This window comes from Neodiprion virginianus, chromosome 1 (genome assembly GCF_021901495.1).
Source record: "Neodiprion virginianus isolate iyNeoVirg1 chromosome 1, iyNeoVirg1.1, whole genome shotgun sequence".
Lineage (NCBI taxonomy): Eukaryota > Metazoa > Arthropoda > Insecta > Hymenoptera > Diprionidae > Neodiprion > Neodiprion virginianus.
In genome coordinates, this window is record NC_060877.1 from 39870221 (window position 1) to 39881769 (window position 11549).

Below are 11549 nucleotides of genomic sequence, written 5' to 3' on the forward strand. Positions count from 1 at the left end.
CCGGCGCGGGTATCGATATTTGTTTCAGTTGTCGGAGCAGTGCGTTTAAGAAAAGCACCACGCTGGCAATGACCAAGGAATTTTGATGGAAGACCACTGAAAATTATCGTTATCATACTGTTAATACATGTCACCTAATTCCCCGACCATTGGTTGGTACGAACAATTATCTGGAAATAATTGCACATAGTATGTCTTACATATCGAGGGTAAAGTGTCACCGTTGAAAGGAACCTGCCAGTTAACATCGATGATGCAGAGTAAATGACAGATCAAATTGAGGGCAGCCAATACCATTCGTTCACTGGTCATTGGATTTAGCCACAGTACCATCATGGTCAAGACGATTAGTACTAGAAGAGTAGATACGCCGAGCGTAAGTTTATGAAACAAAAGTATAGTTTACAATTTTTTTTTTTTTTGTACTGTTCGGAGTACAAAAACGTAGACTTTCAAGTACGAGGACGTAAAGATCCTCTTTTTGTACCGTCGCGAAAGAGACTACTATAAGTACGGAAGACAGGCGTAAAAGATCAGCAAGCCACGCTTGCGTTGCATAAATACATTTTTCCAACCAATTGCGTAATGTGAGATTTTTTTATCCTCATTTCCGTGCGTAAAGTGCTACCTTCTGGGCATACCGTGTGCAACGTGAATATCTACTTCGAAACGCTGTATCGAAATGACCTCACTTTATGCACGGTATGCCAGAAAGAAGCATTTTACGCACGGGAATCGCGATCTAAAAAAAAGTTTACTTCACGCGTACTGTTATAGAAAATAACGCTCGACACGCGTGAGATTTTAAGGTCTTATGAACTTGCATCGAAACTTGCTAATAAGTGTGTACTGGACGCATGCATAATCGCTCACCAATTGCAGGAGCAAGGATGGTAGTCTGCATGAAAGTTGAATGCCGTTCAACAACGACATTAAAAACCAATCTGGGGAATGTGTAATTCATTGCCTCAAACCTTTCAACTTTTTTCTGAGCGCTTATTGACAATAGTTTCCATTGTGGATTAGGGGTAAAATCGGGCATTTGAATCACCTAGAAATTAAGTGAATTTATGGAGAGCCCGTTGTTGTTTAGATAACGGACACTTCACTATCTTAAACATATAAATGTAACAGGTATGTAGTTGCAAACTTGGTGACTTAATATCACGGAATTGAGGTGGCAGGTTTCATTTCAGGCTCATACTATCTGTTGATGATTTGTCTAATTGTTACCTAGTGGTAAACGAGAAATGAATGGAATTGAAATTGTGCTACGTTACCCCGCGATGGATAAAGCTATAATCTATCTCTTCCCCTGTGTGAGACCAGGAGCCAAGATAAAGGGTACAGTTATGACTGTCAAAGGGCCAGTGCTGATAATTTGCTATGCAGTGTGACGTGTATTTCAGTGCCGGGACACAAGCTACACGTCCACTGCTATGTAGTACACAATCAGTTTTTGGTATCCCATACTGTTCACGGTCTAAGTTCCCGCTGCGAGTAACAGAAACATTTAAATCTTCATTAACCGATCTATTTTGGAATTCTAAATTATAACACAAGTTGAAAAGTACGAATTCAATTAATCGAAACCTAATTTTTAACAGTGTCTTACGAGTTGTAAACATATAAATGAGGTATCCAAAGTTCGTCACTGGACACCTGAAGTGAGTTGAGATTGCCAAATTTTGATATATTCCAACTGAGATGCTCGTCCGTCCAAATCTGAAAGTTAGATCCAAATTTTTAATTTGCCGTTGTCTGTAAAAGTGACATGACTCCAACTTTCAACGTTTCAAAAGTCATGTCTCGAGCTATTTAATATTTTCATTTAGTTTGACACTCAGAACGATCTGAAATAAGTTATTTAATTTACTATTCTTAATTTAATTTAACATTAATTTACATTTTAACTAGTGGTTATTGGTATACTACTTCCAAGTATGTAAGTAATTTACGCGCTGGTTTTTATAAGAATGAACAGCCTGTTTCAGAATACGTATAAATGTGCCTATCATAAAGAACTTCTTCGACAACGTACCAATGCCATCCAAGCGTGGAGTACGAGGGTATTTGCATGATCGTCCTACAACAGTCAAAATTATAACAGCTATTTAGATTGCGTCAGTGTGAAACTGTACATCAGGTTTAACGTACAGTGTCATTCATCACAAGACGTATAAAAGATCCTTATCGCTGACAAGGAACACCAATTTGGTACCCCCTTCGAATTGCAGCAATTTATGTATGTTGTAGAACGTTGTATAATAAAAAACACGTACTTTTTTTAATGGTAGGAAAACGGTTTGAAGATGTTGGACGTGACCCCCAAAAATGGGCACCCAACGGGGCGATTTCTTGATGCGCTTTAATTAATGGATTTGCATGAAACCACGTAAGCCAACAGGTGTCTTTCAGTTTTCAATGTTCTACAGCATACATGAGTTGAAACGACATCGGAGAGCGATACCAAACTAATGTTCCTTATAAGTTTAACAATGTCCGTATTTATGCAACGGGTTTGTTACCCTCAAATCACAGCCCGTCATTTCATCTGTGCTGATATCCGATCAAACTGATTTAGTGAGCTCTTGCTTTATACTCTCATGGTCTCGCCATACCTGCCTTTTGATGAATTACCTGTACACTTCGCAGATCGGGATATTAAAATTAATCAATTAATTAAACCATACAAATCATGCATCCATGTAGTGTAGGATACGTCTGTGGAGGCGTCAACAGTTTCTGTGCAGTATTTGACAGACAAAATTAGCCGGAGTGCTGAATTTCGAAAGAAACCAGAAAATTTTCCCGCGAATCCAATACCTGCATGCATGATCAATGAATTCCTTAATTCCTCTAGTTATAACGGTCCCGCATAGTTCAAAGTATTTTGAATGATGTGAGAAAATATCATTGCAATAATTAGAATGATTATTTATCAAACGTTATATGTGCAGGAGAGAACGGGGCTAAATAGCCATACTGAAAAAAAAATCAAGACAAAATATAATTTCGAGGTCATTTTATATATTTGTTAATTTTTCGAATACACACCGTAGCTTAAATTCGGTTATATTCAATGAAAAAAAGTCAATCAATACTGGGTAAAACGAACCGTTTTAAGATTAGTAAAAACAAGTTGTAGAAACAGGTACTTCTCACCAGTTTACAATCCTATTTAATTTTTCACGCACATCATTCGAATCTAAGGTCCGACAGATTACAAATTTTTTCGACCTAACCGCTTCGAAAATCGTTGCGAAAGCTTGTTGAGATAGACGCCGAGACTGACAAAAAGACCGACTTTTCTATGAAAACCTGTTTCCCGGATACCAAAAGCCCGAAAACTTGAAGATTCGTTGAAATCAAAAAGGTCATTTTTCAGTTAAACCAATACTTTTCTTGTAACACCACAAGCGGTGAAAAGTGAAAACTGTAAAAGCAAAACTCGGATTGCAAAACGAACGCGAAAATCATCAAAACCAACGCCACGTGTTAATCAGTCCAACGCAGACGATGCGTCATGTATTTATTCTAGTGAATTGTACTCAGAATCAACTGAATTTCAGATTCAATTTTCCAGTGCCGAATATTGAGCATATGATTCTTGTGCGAGTGTAATTAATCGAGTATTAAGCTATAAACTTATTGAGTTGAAAAATTATTGACGTTAATTTGAGATAATGTTATAAGTTAGATTACAATCCTCAATATACCCTATTTACACTATCAATTATCAATCTTTCATTTTTTTTTAAAGGGTTTACGGAGTCCCATGCTTATTTCCAAAGAATAAAAGAGGAGTTCACTTAGCCCCGTTCTCTTCTAAAGATGATGTGTAATCTTAAACTCTAGAATATCTTACGAATTCGATGAACTTTGGGATGAGTTCCAAGTACACCTTCGTAGCATTATCTTGGTGAAGGGATGGACGGACGTAATTATCGTAGTCGCAAAATAAATGTTTTCTTAGTTGTAAAGTCATCGAACGATTCTTCACTCGATCCTCGGGACACTGCGAGTATTTGTCAACTATATCACAAGTTTGAATTAAAGTCATGGATCGAGGTAGTAAGGAGAGATTTTCGAATGTGATGATTCAATAAATTGTTTTCAGGCGCGATGACAAAATCAGTAAAGTCAGAGTTCGAATTGATTCTCAACACTCACCTGAGAATTGTATTGTATTATTAATTGCTAACAAGATGAACCCCAACACCAGCAACCTCGTCATGGCTCAAGAGTCGGCCAACACAACGTGGATTGAAGGCGTAACAAGAGTTTAATAAATCTGACGATGAGCCACAGAGAAGTGTGAAATGGGTACATGTATCACGCCCATGAAATTTGACACTGATTGTGAATAACGCCCCCATAGGCAGGTTGAGCTTATCAAGGGCCGATTTCATTCAATGATATCTTGGTCGGGAAACGTAGTTTCACTTGAATGTAAATGTACTAGATCACGATCGTTAGTACAGAGATCTCATTGCCGCACTAGTGTTGGGGATAAATGTGTCAGTTAATTTATCACCAAGAGCAGGTTCCGTACACGAGATTCCCTCCGCGCTCGACGTATGCAAGATTCTGGCTATATAACCCATGATCAGTTAAGCTTTTCCAATTTTCACTGTGGTAAAAAATCAAATTATCCCAGCACTAACGTCACTCTACAGACGTGATGTACAAGAAGTAGGATTCGTTCCATGGACTTGTTCTTGGGATTCGTTATAAGCATATATTACGTTATAGAGTCCGACTTGGACCTTTTTTTCTGCAGGATTGAGATAAATTACCGATATACGTCACAATGTAATATCTTGACAAAAGATTTTTAATCTTGATCGAATTAAAGGATTTCGAAATTGATCGAACAATAAATTCTCGAATGATTGCGCTCGAACTTCGCTATCTCGACTTTCGAAGAAGCCAATCAGCTTTGAGTACATAATCGGAGTTTCAGTGAGAGGTATATTTTAAACAAAGACCTTAGTTCGTATGAAGGATTTCTGAAATCCGGGAACCTGTCCTATATTGCAACGAGTGATTTTTTTATAACATTACGATTACCTAAATGTTTAGATTGCTTAAAACTTACGAAACCTGAAATTAACATTCATTTCCAATACCAATCGCTTTTCTTATGAGACAATAATCTGTCATTACTCATTCATATTATATTGACGCTATAGCGATGATCCGTAACGACAGCAACGTAACACTATAAGTTTGACGTATGCGTTGCACGTTAGCATTTTGTGTACCTACATACATACCTACTGTGTATGACGATACCTCAGGGCGCTAAGATATATGAAGAACGATCCTAATGTGGAAGAAACGGCCGAAACTTTGCAGAAAGATCCTTCTACACTAGCGACGCTAAAGTTGCTAATGTCAGGTTTTTTGAAATTTAAGCATCCGAAAGTGGGAGAATGCCGGGAACAGAGCATAGACTTATAGAGATAGACTGCGGCGTCTGTGTACCGAGCTGAAGCTCTAATTAAAAAGATGAAGCACCAGCGGGAGTCCGACCTCTCTGTTGTACGGTTGAAAGAGTGGGGAGTAGCTGCCAGGCGGGGAAAGCAATAAGGCAAGCGGGGAATACAAGCTAGGTATTTCCCCCGCCAAGTTACCGCTTAGAGTGAGCGGTCGGGCTCCCGCTGTTGCTTTCTCTTTCTAATCAGGGCTACAGCTCGGCAAGGATACTAAACTATAACAGATAAGTATTTTTGACAGCTCGGTACACGGACCGCCCGGTCCATTTCTAATATATCTATATTATATATAATAACAAGCTCTGAGAAAGCGGGGGAATGCTGTAATACAATGACGAACAGACGTCATCAACCCAATATTAACGTCACCAGCGCCACCCTGGTGGACATTGTAAGAAAATGTTCATTCTCCTCTTTTCTGGCCGCAAAGAAGGCCAAAACGCCTATGCCGATCGTTTTCCTTATATCTAATCTGCGTGCAAAATGTATTCGAAAATGTTCTCATGACGTCAGAGCCTGGTTGTCGGCGCCATTTTCTCACCACATAACCTAAGTCTTTAATTCTAATGGAGTCAAATCGTGATTATTGAGGTTTCAAATTACTCATGTCAGATAAATTAATGAAAGGTAATCAATAATATACCTGTTTTACCATTCACATGCCAAAAAACACGGTCACCGGTCAGCTGTCAGTCTAGTTGCATTAGTTTGATTTTTTTCCACCATATGACGCGTCACGGTTGCAAGTGACAATCCCAATACAAACCTAGTTTTGGTTACAGGATGCGATGCGTGCAAGATTCGTACGGCCCTGGGGCCTGAATTGCGGCATGGAATTCGGACAGCAAATAGACAGTCCTGACAAGAGACAGGCAACCGCCAGCGCCAGCCGGACGTTAGAGAAAATGGTGTTGTGTTGCGATGTGCCCGTTTGTTGACGATAAATTTCGGCTATTGTGTAGATGTTTCTTGGTAAGTGGTTATATCATCGCTGATAGGCGCGTTTTTGTACGCGACACGAATTTTCCGAGCACTCGAGCGCACGGTGGTTAAGATATCATGTAATATGTGAGTAGTTACTCTTAGCTCCGAGTCGCCATACTCCGGTCTGAAACTTCACTCGCCTTTTAGTTCTACCACCGATTTACCGATTCTCCTCTCACAGAGCTCACGTCCAGCTTACGATCTGTCCATCAATTGCCACGTGAATGAATTCCTTCGAATTTCACGTGCCGAAAGTTAGGCAGTAGATATCACAGCCGCGATGAAACATTCGTTATCGAAGATACCTAACCTTTCTATTATCTCTGAACTCTGATATTATTTCGTTTTTATTAGCCTTCTAAACCGAGAATACACGCCTGTTATTAAATCTAGTAATCAAGCTTGACGCACGCCCAACACCCGCCCTTGGCATATCATCGAATGTATTTAAATTCTTCATTTTCCTTCCAACTCCAAACTCGTCCATAAGAAAAGTGTTAACTTCAAGTTTCCAGGAAGTGACACCCATTCCCGCTATCCCCACTTATATTCTGACGATTCAAGATCTGTCAGCATACTTCGGGGGTGGGCAGAGGGGGGACATCACCTAGCCTTGCCTCGCCCTTATCAGCCGTAACCAATTTTGCTGGTTTGCTAAAAATTACTTTATGCTTATGTGATTTTGCACAAACATTGTTACAAAGCAGTTAAATATTCTGATGATATGTCAATCGTTCGGTTAATCGACGAGCTTCCCAATTTTGACACAAGTTCAACAATAATCATTGTAAATGTTGACCGATTTCGTTACACAGTAAGTTCTATATGCTTTCAAAGTCTGTTAGTCTGTCGACGTCCCATTATAAGTGCTATATACAATCTCATTGGCTAATTGTGAAGAACGATGGACAGTAGAGAATGCCTGATTTGTTCAATTTCTGGTATGCCGTTTGTAACAGATGTACGTTACTTGATGTTAGGTTGAAATACATGAATTCACCATAAAAAATTCGTGGCAACGACGCAATGAGTCAAGTAGAATGTTTAAGAGTGTCGTATAATGTGTCTCATTTTTAAAACACTGTCATTCCAACGATTAGAATTACCTATTTAATTAATGCAATTAGGGTCGATGTAGGGGATAATTCAGATGTTTCCTGCTAGCAGTAGTCAGGTTTCCAAGTAGAAACATGTTTCAAGCATTGATAACGTGTTCTTGATTGAGTAGAATTAAAAAATTTTGTTGAAGAAGATTATTTGTAGTACAAAATTAATTGCTTTTGATATCCTAGCTTAGTTAACAGATTTCCGACATTGGTTCTTATTTTTTTCCATGGTAAATTTCCATGTAACCAACTGTAAAGTTTAAATCACTTAAGAAATAACAAGTGTTTTTGAAGCACAGTCAAGGCTACTCTGAATTTTACAATCCAGCTTGACTTGTTAATAACAGCTAATTATGGAATACCGTAATATTTTAACTTCGTATTGTTATTACTTTTATAATTTTCCGCAAAATTTCAATATCTTTCATATTTAGGTGCAGAACATATAGCGAGTGAGCCGCCAAGATGGGCAAGCTCCTGTCGAAGATCTTCGGCAACAAAGAGATGCGCATTCTAATGCTGGGGCTGGATGCTGCTGGGAAAACCAGTATCCTTTCACTTCAATGATTGTTAAATATTCCAAAACAAAGTTCTTGGGATAGTGTTGCCAAACTAAAAAGAACCAAAAATACATGCAACACCTTTCACAAGATCTTGTCTTCCTTGAGTATTGTATTAATCTGTCTGTTTCTAAGCATTTTCATACAATCCTTACCTCATACATCAGCTATACTCTATAAACTCAAACTAGGTCAATCTGTGACAACGATACCCACCGTAGGATTCAATGTAGAAACTGTCACGTATAAAAATGTTAAATTTAACGTTTGGGTAAGCACAAGTATGAGTTACACACATTGGACTCTTTTTTATGTGTAGTACCTAATTTAAAGTGTTGTACTTTTAGTGGCTGTACAGTGCATATGACTAAAACAAACAATTTAGGGATTAGATACAAGTTTCTGAAACATTTTTTCTGTGACCTAATATTAAATATACATGATTTTTATAAGTACAGTCATTAGATACTTGTTGACGCATAAGTACTTCTCGCATTAAACAAACCGTTCATTAATTTTTTTTTTTTTGGTACGTTCAGGATGTAGGGGGGCAAGATAAAATAAGACCACTGTGGCGCCACTACTATACAGGAACGCAAGGACTTATATTTGTGGTCGATTGCGCAGACAGGGATCGAATAGACGAAGCACGACAAGAACTACATCGCATAATAAATGATCGAGAGATGCACGATGCTATTATTCTAATTTTTGCCAACAAACAAGATCTTCCTGATGGTAAGTACTTATTATAATTATTTAGAGCATTATCAACAGCGAAATTTTCGGTTGTTGATATTTTTTGTAGAGTTATTTTGCACCCATCATTCCTTGATACAAATTTTGAAAGCGTAGGGGCCAAGTGACGAGCGATTTTCATGCAATTATTGAACCTTGATAATTTGATGGTATATCATGAAAACGGAAATACTTCCTTTAGCAATGAAGCCACACGAGATCCAGGAAAAACTTGGGCTGACCAGGATACGTGATAGAAACTGGTATGTCCAGCCTTCGTGCGCAACAACCGGCGATGGCCTGTTTGAGGGGCTTACGTGGCTCACTAGTAATCATAAGTTATGAACAAATAGTTTAACGCGCCCCTTTGATCCAACACCGGGCCGCCACACACGCTCCTGATCATATTGTATCCGACCAAGTTACCAACTTTACAAATACTTGACGAACAGTTCAATTTTCTACATCTCTTTTATTTTAGAGCTTATAAATAATTGAAATCACAAAATTACGAGCGTTCCTATGTCATTTTCAATTTCAACTCTGACACTGACTACATATTGCCGGCTGGTAGCTCAAGTACTTCAAGAAAAGCTCAGTTGTACAAATTCCAAATAATAATAAGTGATCACATCTTTACTTGATAGGTATTATTCTTCTCAGAATACCGTCACACTATGATCTGATAGGAAAATTAGTTTACGATTGACAAATATTTTCCATACAAGTTATATCAATCGCATGCATATTTTCTGATCCGCAACGATGGCAAGAAATTTTCTTTTCACTTAATCAACCTGCAGCCCCAGATAAATCCATTTCGGAAATTGAGCCGAATTGTCAAGTATTTATAATAAAGCCATCAGTCATCTCGAGATATCATCTCGATGAGCGTGTTGTTTTCCGCTACCTTCTTTCTTTCCCCGTCAGATGTAAAAATTTGTTCACTTTCTAGTTTTTAAGGTCTACGTAATAAGATGTTGCAATTCAAGAGTAATAAATATGAAATAGTACCAAAAGAGTTTGTCAATGAAAAACATTCTATCCACAGTCATAAAAAAAAATTGAGTACTTGCTGTATTTTATAAATACAGCACTGCAATTAGGCTCAAACCTTCACATAACGTAATGTATTCATTTAAAATTTTATGTTATTTTCTTTTATCACGGTGAAATCGTTATTTATAAAATGATATGTCGGTTAAGTGAATATAATTCCTCAACCAAAATGACCTTCTATATATTATTACTGTGGAATATGAAATTGAGAGGTAAATTGTTGAAAGAGACGATAACAATCAAAGGCGATCCTGGTCACACTTGCAACTGCAGAATATGAAAATTTAAATCAAGCCACGTATTTTGCTTTCTACTTGCAAGAGGCAATGATCCGTCAGGACTAAAGTTTTAGTATGGCTAGGGGAATCTGGTAAGAGGAAGTAACATGAAACCAGACAACACAAGTATTTAATACTAAATGGACGACAGAAAAATTGCGGTATTTGTAATTCCAATGTCATAATATTATTTTCAGAGAATCATATTCATTATTTTTACTGCACATACATTATATACTATGTATAAAAATATCTGTCGTTGGTAGTCTTATATAAGCGAAGAAAAATACTTTTGTACCAACTATCGACAAGCTTTCAGCTACAGCGATGTGCTTTCTTTAAAATTACATCACGAGAGTACGTCCAGTCATTTGCCTAGATTCCTAATCTCATTCCAATTGCTGAAAGCTTGAGGAAAGTTTCAATTAAGAAATCAGTGAATAATATACGTTCCTCGTCGTGAGTCGTGCCACGTCAAGTTGACATATACCTTTATTACTTTGTCTAGTGATGTGTATCCGAAATAAAACTCACGTTTATTTAAAAATCCATGCTTACCAATACGTAACTTGTGCGACTACTGCCAAATGAAAGTCCAAAATATGAATTACGAATCTGTGCAACTGAGTGGAGAGAGCTTGGAATTTTTTATAGCTGCAAAATAACGAGGGCTATTCGAGCACCAATAATCTGTAATAATAATTGTATTTAGGTATCAGTAGCTATACTTGATTGGCTATTGGATCTGTTCACTCTTGTACTATTTTGGTGTGCTTCTAAAAGCAAACTTACATTATTGTCACACAAAGTTGACTGAATGAACGGTCTCCAAGGTATGCAATTTGCCAAAATTTTTAAAATTTTTGCATCCGTTGCCTTGACTGATTAAGCTGAAATATTACGTAAATGTTTAAAGTTTTTACATAGAAATTTCAAATTTTACAATATTCCTTTCATGTATATGCATATCATCGAACAAAAGCAGAGTTTAGTGTGCAAATACGTGTAGTGAAATTTCAATTTTTCATTGTTATGTACTCTGACATGCTAGGGGCCATTTAGCTGTTAGGTGATCTTTTTCTCTAAGTTCGATTGAGTGCAGTTATTTCAGAATTGGATACATTGCTTATAACATTGTTATACATCTATACGTATTATATGGTACGCTCATGTAACAGTTACTGATTAGTACTAATTTTTAATAATAATAAAATTAGTCACATTTTATAAATGCAAACCTGTATAACTTACAAACAGAAGCGAAAAACAATTATCTGCATGTACATTACTACATCTTGTATAATAAAGATTGTTCGAATTCAA

The 11549-nt window shown here is 37.4% G+C and overlaps 2 protein-coding genes across 4 annotated transcripts; one reads left to right on the plus strand and one right to left on the minus strand.

The window, feature by feature from the left end:
- Window positions 1-120: 120 nt before the first annotated feature.
- On the minus strand, window positions 121-4444 carry LOC124310331 (neuronal acetylcholine receptor subunit beta-3-like). Its single transcript, XM_046774145.1, has 7 exons — window positions 4174-4444; window positions 3869-4035; window positions 2042-2086; window positions 1616-1725; window positions 1281-1494; window positions 874-1051; window positions 121-353 (listed from the first exon to the last, which is right to left on the minus strand). Exons 1-7 carry the CDS (start codon window positions 4235-4237, stop codon window positions 121-123), a joined length of 1011 nt encoding a protein of 336 aa, XP_046630101.1. The 5' UTR covers window positions 4238-4444.
- Window positions 4445-6328: 1884 nt separating this feature from the next.
- Window positions 6329-11549, plus strand: LOC124310511 (ADP-ribosylation factor 6). 3 transcript variants are annotated; one of them, XM_046774547.1, is made up of 5 exons: window positions 6329-6473; window positions 8026-8138; window positions 8319-8422; window positions 8691-8889; window positions 9092-11549. In XM_046774547.1, exons 2-5 carry the CDS (start codon window positions 8057-8059, stop codon window positions 9232-9234), a joined length of 528 nt encoding a protein of 175 aa, XP_046630503.1. In that variant the 5' UTR covers window positions 6329-6473; window positions 8026-8056; the 3' UTR covers window positions 9235-11549. The 3 variants fall into 3 exon arrangements, with proteins under 3 accessions (XP_046630503.1, XP_046630521.1, XP_046630511.1); XM_046774565.1 differs by lacking the exon at window positions 6329-6473 and adding an exon at window positions 6548-6569; XM_046774555.1 differs by lacking the exon at window positions 6329-6473 and adding an exon at window positions 6633-7299.

Bases quoted from the DNA above. Each gene is read 5' to 3' on its own strand.
- LOC124310331 (XM_046774145.1), bottom strand. From the start codon at position 4,237: ATGACGAGGTTGCTGGTGTTGGGGTTCATCTTGTTAGCAATTAATAAT. The intron at 4,036-4,173 runs GTGAGTGTTGAG...CTTGTGATATAG, and splicing joins TAATACAATACAATTCTCAG to TTGACAAATACTCGCAGTGT. The intron at 354-873 runs GTGAGCGATTAT...CTACTCTTCTAG, and splicing joins CATCCTTGCTCCTGCAATTG to TACTAATCGTCTTGACCATG.
- LOC124310511 (XM_046774547.1), top strand. From the start codon at position 8,057: ATGGGCAAGCTCCTGTCGAAGATCTTCGGCAACAAAGAGATGCGCATT. The intron at 8,139-8,318 runs GTATCCTTTCAC...CTCATACATCAG, and splicing joins GGATGCTGCTGGGAAAACCA to CTATACTCTATAAACTCAAA. The intron at 8,423-8,690 runs GTAAGCACAAGT...TGGTACGTTCAG, and splicing joins ATGTTAAATTTAACGTTTGG to GATGTAGGGGGGCAAGATAA.